Raw genomic sequence first — 8899 nt, 5'->3', positions numbered from 1 at the left:
TCTTGCCCACCCAGGAGCCCAGTTCACCCAGGTTCACCTCCATCAGCCGCTTCTCACCCACAGGGACTAAGGACACAGGTATACACACAATAAATACACACCTGGTACACACACACCTGGTATACACACAATAAATACACACCTGGTACACACACACCTGGTATACACACAATAAATACACACCTGGTACACACACACCTGGTATACACACAATAAATACACACCTGGTACACACACACCTGGTATACACACAATAAATACACACTTGGTACACACACACCTGGTATACACACAATAAATACACACCTGGTACACACACACCTGGTATACACACAATAAATACACACCTGGTACACACACCTGGTATACACACAATAAATACACACCTGCCATCTCTCTTACCCACAGGGACTAAGGACACACCTGGTATACACACAATAAATACACACCTGCCATCCCTCTTACCCACAGGGACTAAGGACACAGGTATACACACAATAAATACACACCTGGTACACACACACCTGGTATACACACAATAAATACACACCTGCCATCTCTCTTACCCACAGGGACTAAGGACACAGGTATACACACACAATAAATACACACCTGGTACACACACACCTGGTATACACACAATAAATACACACCTGGTTTACACACACCTGGTATACACACAAATACACACCTGCCATCCCTCTTACCCACGGGAACTAAGGACACAGGTATACACACACAATAAATACACACCTGGTACACACACACCTGGTATACACACAATAAATACACACCTGGTACACACACACCTGGTATACACACAATAAATACACACCTGCCATCCCTCTTACCCACGGGAACTAAGGACACAGGTATACACACAATAAATACACACCTGGTATACACACACCTGGTATACACACAATAAATACACACCTGGTACACACACACCTGGTATACACACAATAAATACACACCTGCCATCTCTCTTACCCACAGGGACTAAGGACACAGGTATACACACACAATAAATACACACCTGGTACACACACACCTGGTATACACACAATAAATACACACCTGCCATCCCTCTTACCCACAGGGACTAAGGACACAGGTATACACACAATAAATACACACCTGGTACACACACAATAAATACACACCTGCCATCCCTCTTACCCACGGGAACTAAGGACACAGGTATACACACAATAAATACACACCTGCCGTCCCTCTCTCTCTCACACACACACACACAAACCTGCCGTCCCTCTCTCACACACACAAACCTGCCGTCCCTCTCACACACACACAAACCTGCCGTCCCTCTCACACAATAAACACACCACCGAAGATAGTAACCATATAACTTCGTAACAATGAATGCTATGTCTTGTTAGCATTTCACTAGAGAGACCTGAGCCAGTTGTGTACAATTCTCATAATTCACAAAGATGCAATAAGTTAACTGACAAACTGTGTTCTCTAGATAAGCTAACTAAAAGGTTTAATAGGTAGCTAGTTCAAAGTCCCGGGAGTTATGTTGAGTCTGGGTCGTTGAGACAGTTAGCCTGTCATTAGCCGGCAAGCTACAAAACGTTGCTAACTCCGACTGCATTGCAAGAGGCTAGTCCTGCAGGCTAACTAGCTTAGCTAGCTAACATGGCTACATACCTAGCCACCTAGCATATCGAAATATATGATAGTTAGCTAAAGTTAGCTAGTTCAAAGTCACGGGAGTTATGTTGAGACAAGGCTGTTTGTCATAACCAGTTAGCCTGTCATTAGCCGACAAGCTACAAAACGTTTCTAACTCCGACTGCATTGCAAGAGGCTAGTCCTGCAGGCTAACTAGCTTAGCTTAGCTAACTTTTTATTTTAACAGTAACATATAAAACATAACAGCCAGAGGTTATTCCCAAAGAAATGAGAAAACAAAAAATAGAAAACCTATTCCACATTATATCAAATCAAATACAGACATATAGCTAACTATCTTACCTGGCTAAATACCTAGCCACCTAGCATATCGTCTGGACGCAAAACGCTGTAAAATTAGTTGAATATTTTTACAACCCTTTAGAGAAACTGTCAGGGAATATATATATATTTCTATTTGTTTTTTTCGCTTATTCTCCTCCTTGTAATATACCCAAGCTGTTTTTAAAGTTGTATTTTGTCCGTTTTAATGACCATGACAGTAAAGTCCTTGACTTGACTCGTAACCATGGATTTACCGCGGCCTTCAAAAACACAACATAGAAACATTATTAACTGGCTTTTTTTTTTTAAATGTAATAAAATACAATGTTTCGTATGTAAATGCTGAAGTGAAAATATGTCAGTTTGATTAATTAAAAAATAAATTAAAACCTGTCAACGTTTATTTTTTTTTTTTACAGACAACCGACGTACCTATTCTGTCCGCCATCTTGTCCGGTGGAGACCGCAGTGGATGTCGGGATTAAAAATGGAAGGAGAGGATTGTGGGAGGACTGTGATTTTGAGTCTAGATGGGATACAGCTTTTGTCAACAAACCAAAAAAATCACTTTTCGTAGTAAGTTTAGGAGAACGTACGTAGCAGGTTAGGAGAAAAAGGTTATGATAATTAGGTTAAGGTTAGGAAAATGGTTAAGTTTAACTAAAATACACCAAAAAAATATAATATACTTAGATGTCAATTTGACAAAAGCTGTATCCCATCTAGACATATTACCGCTTTCCATGTTGTCTGTAGCTTGTGAGGTGTGGAAACATAAAAGTATATATAATATTTTTGGGGGGGGGGGCATTTTAGCTAACCCTGACCATTTTGCTAACCTTAACTTAATTATCACAACCTGATACGTTTTTTTCTCCTAACCTGCTGCGACGGTAAGATACGGACAACGAACACAATTGCATTTTATCAATGGCAATTTGAATGCACAGAGATACCGTGACGAGATCCTGGGGCCCCGTTGTCGTGCCGTTCTTCCTCCTCCATCACCTCATGTTTCAGCACGATAATGTCAACAAGGATCTGTACACAATTCCTGGAAGCTGAAAATGTCCCAGTTCTTCCATGGCCTGCGTACTTCACCAGACATGTCACTCATTGAGCATGTTTGGGATGCTCTGGATAGACGTGTACGACAGCGTGTTTCCAGTTCTCGCCAATATCCAGCAACTTCGCACAGCCATTGAAGAGGAAGTCGGACAACATTCCACAGGCCACAATCAGCAGCCTGATCAACTCTATGTGAAGGAGACGTGTCGCGCTGCATGAGGCAAATGGTGGTCACACCAGATACTGACTGGTTCTGATCCACACCCCTAACTTTTAACGGTATCTGTGACCAACAGATGCATATCTGTAATCCCAGTCATGTCTAATCCATAGATTAGGGCCTAACTTATTTATTTAAATGACTGATTTCCTTCTATGAACTGTAACTCAGTAAAATCTTTGAAATTGTAGCATGTTGCATTTAATATTTTTGTTCAGTATTTATACAGGGTCAGTTCGAATACCATATTTACAATGTGTAGGACACTGTGTAATTTATACGGGGTCAGTTCCAATACCATATTTACAATCGGTATTTATATTGTACTTGGTGGGCTACTGGTATTGAGATAAATAAAGTAGTATTAATATTGTACTGGCATTGAGATGAATAAAGTAGTATTTATATTGTACTTGGTGGGCTACTGGTATTGAGATAAAGTAGTATTAATATTGTACTGGCATTGAGATGAATAAAGTAGTATTTATATTGTACTTGGTGGGCTACTGGTATTGAGATAAATAAAGTAGTATTTATATTGTACTGGTATTGAGATGAATAAAGTAGTATTTATACTGCTCAAAAAAATAAAGGGAACACTTAAACAACATCCTAGATCTGAATGAAAGAAATAATCTTATTAAATACTTTTTTCTTTACATAGTTTAATGTGCTGACAACAAAATCACACAAAAATAATCAATGGAAATCTTATTTATCAACCCATGGAGGTCTGGATTTGGAGTCACACTCAAAATTAAAGTGGAAAACCACACTACAGGCTGATCCAACTTTGATGTAATGTCCTTAAAACAAGTCAAAATGAGGCTCAGTAGTGTGTGTGGCCTCCACGTGCCTGTATGACCTCCCTACAACGCCTGGGCATGCTCCTGATGAGGTGGCGGATGGTCTCCTGAGGGATCTCCTCCCAGACCTGGACTAAAGCATCCGCCAACTCCTGGACAGTCTGTGGTGCCACGTGGCGTTGGTGGATGGAGCGAGACATGATGTCCCAGATGTGCTCAATTGGATTCAGGTCTGGGGAACGGGCGGGCCAGTCCAAAGCATCAATGCCTTCCTCTTGCAGGAACTGCTGACACACTCCAGCCACATGAGGTCTAGCATTGTCTTGCATTAGGAGGAACCCAGGGCCAACCGCACCAGCATATGGTCTCACAAGGGGTCTGAGGATCTCATTTCGGTACCTAATGGCAATCAGGCTACCTCTGGCGAGCACGTGGAGGGCCCCCAAAGAAATGCCACCCCACACCATGACTGACCCACTGCCAAACCGGTCATGCTGGAGGATGTTGCAGGCAGCAGAACGTTCTCTACGGCGTCTCCAGACTCTGTCATGTCTGTCACATGTGCTCAGTGTGAACCTGCTTTCATCTGTGAAGAGCACAGGGCGCCAGTGGCGAATTTGCCAATCTTGGTGTTCTCTGGCAAATACCAAACGTCCTGCACGGTGTTGGGCTGTAAGCACAACCCCCAACTGTGGACGTCGGGCCCTCATACCACCCTCATGGAGTCTGTTTCTGACCGTTTGAGCAGACACATGCACATTTGTGGCCTGCTGGAGGTCATTTTGCAGGGCTCTGGCAGTGCTCCTCCTGCTCCTCCTTGCACAAAGGCGGAGGTAGCTGTCCTGCTGCTGGGTTGTTGCCCTCCTACGGCCTCCTCCACGTCTCCTAATGTACTGGCCTGTCTCCTGGTAGCGCCTCCATGCTCTGGACACTACGCTGACAGACACAGCAAACCTTCTTGCCACAGCTCGCATTGATGTGCCATCCTGGATGAGCTGCACTACCTGAGCCACTTGTGTGGGCTGTAGACTCCGTCTCATGCTACCACTAGAGTGAAAGCACCGCCAGCATTCAAAAGTGACCAAAACATCAGCCAGGAAGCATATGAACTGAGAAGTGGTCTCTGGTCACCACCTGCAGAACCACTCCTTTATTGGGGGTGTCTTGCTAATTGCATATAATTTCCACCTGTTGTCTATTCCATTTGCACAACAGCATGTGAAATTTATTGTCAATCAGTGTTGCTTCCTAAGTGGACAGTTTGATTTCACAGAAGTGTGATTGACTTGGAGTTACATTGTGTTGTTTAAGTGTTCCCTTTATTTTTTTGAGCAGTGTACCTTGCAACACAAAGTCTAAGCTTGCATCAAAAGTAGATTCAGCTTTTGTCAAGACTGGCTTTCAAAATTGGAGGAAGGCACTGGAGAAATGTAGTGCTCATAAAGACAGGCAGTGTCATAAATGAGCTGTGATGACTCAGATTCAGGAGCCAAAGCCTGTTAATGTGCAACTTTTACGTGAGCATGAAAGACAGCAGCAACAAGCGAGGAGAAATCTGATGAAGATTGTTGGGGGTGTGAAGTCAGGCTTTTCGAGGCGTTGATAAGGAGAGTGGGAATTTCAGCCAGCTTCTAAAGTACAAGGCAGAGGGCGATGCAGAGCTGACCACCTGGCTGAAAGGTCACTTTGATTTCACCAGTCCCCAAAGGCAAAACTACATTTTGAAGCTGGTGGGCAATACAATCGTCAAAGAAATTGTGTCGGAAACAACATCAATGCCAGTGTTCCAGTTCGCACGTATCATTGATGGAACCCAGGATATACCAGGAGTTGATCATTATTCTATATGTTTGAATCCACCCAGGATATATCAGGAGTTGATCAGGAGTCAATATGTTTGAATCCACACAGGATATATCAGGAGTTGATCAGGAATCAATATGTTTGAATCCACCCAGGATACATCAGGAGTTGAACAGGAGTAAATATGTTTGAATCCACCCAGGATATATCAGGAGTTGATCAGGAGTCAATATGTTTGAATCCACCCAGGGTATATCAGGAGTTGATCTGGAGTCAATATGTTTGAATCCACCCAGGATATATCAGGAGTTGATCAGGAGTCAATATGTTTGAATCCACCCAGGATATATCAGGAGTTGATCAGGAGTCAATATGTTTGAATCCACCCAGGATATATCAGGAGTTGATCAGGAGTCAATATGTTTGAATCCACCCAGGATAGATCGGGAGTTGATCAGGAGTCAATATGTTTGAATCCACCCAGGGTATATCAGGAGTTGATTTGGAGTCAATATGTTTGACTCTTTGTAGATGCAGATCTACAACCAAAGGAAGAATTCCTGGGACTCTACGAAGTGTCATCAACGACAGGGCAAAATATAGCCCAGATGGCATGTGATGTGATGATGCGTCTAGGCCTTCCTCTGTCCCAACTTCCAGGACAAACCTATGAGGGTGACACAAACATAGCTGGATGATTGCAGGGGGTGCAAGACATTTAAAGGAAAGAACAACCGCTGGCTATGTATTGTCACTGTGGTCCACACTGAGTTAACTTAGTTACGCATGCTGCCTGTGTAGCCTCTCCACTAGGAAGAGATTCAATGGGTCTGGTGCATGAATTGGGGGGCTTCTTTAATGACTGTCTCATCTCTGTACTCCACACATACAATTATCTGTAAGGTCCCTCAGTCGAGCAGTGAACACAGATGCAATCACAAAGACCAGGGAGGTTTTCCAATGACTCGCATAAAAGGGCACCTACTGGTAGATGAAAAAAAGGGTGAAAAAAGACATTGAATATCCCTTTGAGCATGGTTATTACACTTTGGATGCTGTATCAATACACACAGTCACTACAAAGATACAGGCGTCCTTCCTAACTCAGTTGCCGGAAAGGAAGGAAACCGCTCAGGGATTTCACCATGAGGCCAATGGTGACATTAAAGCAGTTACAAAGTGTAATGGCTGTGATAGGAGAAAGCTGAGGATCAATCAACATCATTGCAGTAACTCCACAGAGTGAAAAGAAGGAAGCCTGTACATAATACAAATATTCCAAAACATGCATCCTGTTTTCAACAAGGCACTGAAGTAATACTGCAAAAACTGGGGCAAAGCAATTCAAATTGTCCTGAATTCAAAATATGTTTGGGGCAAATTCAACACAAAACCTTAACGGGTACCGCTCTCCATATTTTCAAGCATAGTGGTGGGTGGATCATGTAATGGGTATGCTTATAATCCTTAATGATTGGGGAGTTTTCCAGGATAAAAAGAAATGGAATAAAGCTAAGCAAAGGAAAAATCCAGCGTTCTACCAGACGCTGGGAGATGAATTCACCTATCAGCAGACAATAATCTAAAACACAAGGCCAAATCTACACTGGAGTTGATTACCAAGAAGACAGTGAATGTTCCTGAGTTGCAGAGTTCTGGGCTAGGTGGCACCAAATCGTCCCACCTACGTAACAGCCAGCTGTGGCGCGATTTTCAAATACCTTAGAAATGCTATTCCTTCAATTTCTCAAACATATGACTATTTTACAGCTATTTAAAGACAAGACTTTCGTTAATCTAACCACACTGTCCGATTTCAAAAAGGCTTTACAACGAAAGCAAAACATTAGATTATGTCAGCAGAGTACCCAGCCAGAAATAATCAGACACCCATTTTTCAAGCTAGCTTATAATGTCACATAAACCCAAACCACAGCTAAATGCAGCACTAACCTTTGATAATCTTCATCAGATGACACACCTAGGACATTATGTTATACAATAAATGCATGTTTTGTTCAATCAAGTTCATATTTATATCAAAAAACAGCTTTTTACATTAGCATGTGACGTTCAGAACTAGCATACCCCCCGCAAACTTCCGGGGAATTTACTAACAATTTACTAAATTACTCACAATAAACGTTCACAAAAAGCATAACAATTATTTTAAGAATTATAGATACAGAACTCCTCTATGCACTCGATATGTCCGATTTTAAAATAGCTTTTTGGTGAAAGCACATTTTGCAATATTCTAAGTACATAGCCCAGCCATCACGGGCTAGCTATTTAGACACCCAGCAAGTTTAGCCTTCACCAAAATCAGATTTACTATAACAAAAATGTTATTACCTTTGGTGTTCTTCGTCAGAATGCACTCCCAGGACTTCTACTTCAATAACAAATGTTGGTTTGTTCCCAAATAATCCATCGTTATATCCAAACAGCGGCGTTTTGTTCGTGCGTTCTAGACACTATCCGAAATGGTAAATCAGGGTTACGAGCATGGCGCATTTCGTGACAAAAAAATTCTAAATATTCCATTACCGTACTTCGAAGCATGTCAACCGCTGTTTAAAATCAATTTTTATGCAATTTATCTCGTAAAAAAGCGATAATATTCCGACCGGGAATCTGCGTTTCGGTAAATAGAGGAAAAAAAAGAAAGACGGGGGCGACCAGTGCACGCGCCTAAGCCCACTGTCCCCTGATCGGCCACTTGACAAAGGCGATAATGTGTTTCAGCCTGGGGCTGGAATGACGACATTCAGCTTTTTCCCGGGCTCTGAGAGCCTATGGGAGCCGTGGGAAGTGTCACGTTACTGCAGAGATCCTTTGTTTTGGAAAGAGATGTCAAAGAAAGCCAATAAATGGTCAGACAGGCTACTTCCTGTAAAGGAATCTCTCAGGTTTTTGCCAGCCATATGAGTTCTGTTATACTCACAGACACCATTCAAACAGTTTTAGAAACTTTAGGGTGTTTTCTATCCATATCTAATAAGTATATGCATAT

The 8899-nt window shown here is 42.3% G+C and overlaps 1 protein-coding gene across 2 annotated transcripts in view; it reads right to left on the bottom strand.

Annotated features, from left to right (window-relative positions):
* LOC123733410 (ATP synthase subunit f, mitochondrial-like) overlaps positions 1-2449 on the bottom strand; it is a 5572-nt gene extending 3123 nt beyond the window's left edge. For both annotated transcript variants that reach the window (XM_045712809.1, XM_045712808.1), the window contains exons 1-2: positions 2419-2449; positions 1-66 (exon numbers count right to left, since the gene is read on the bottom strand). The exon at positions 1-66 is cut by the window's left edge and continues 42 nt beyond it. In XM_045712809.1, coding sequence (XP_045568765.1) covers positions 1-66; positions 2419-2434 — 82 coding nt within the window. In that variant the 5' untranslated portion in view covers positions 2435-2449. The remainder of the gene's footprint in view (positions 67-2418) is intronic.
* Between the last annotated feature and the right edge of the window lie 6450 nt (positions 2450-8899).

Source organism: Salmo salar, unplaced genomic scaffold, assembly GCF_905237065.1.
Source record: "Salmo salar unplaced genomic scaffold, Ssal_v3.1, whole genome shotgun sequence".
In the NCBI taxonomy this organism is placed as follows: domain Eukaryota; kingdom Metazoa; phylum Chordata; class Actinopteri; order Salmoniformes; family Salmonidae; genus Salmo; species Salmo salar.
This window is presented reverse-complemented; position numbering and strand designations above follow the sequence as displayed.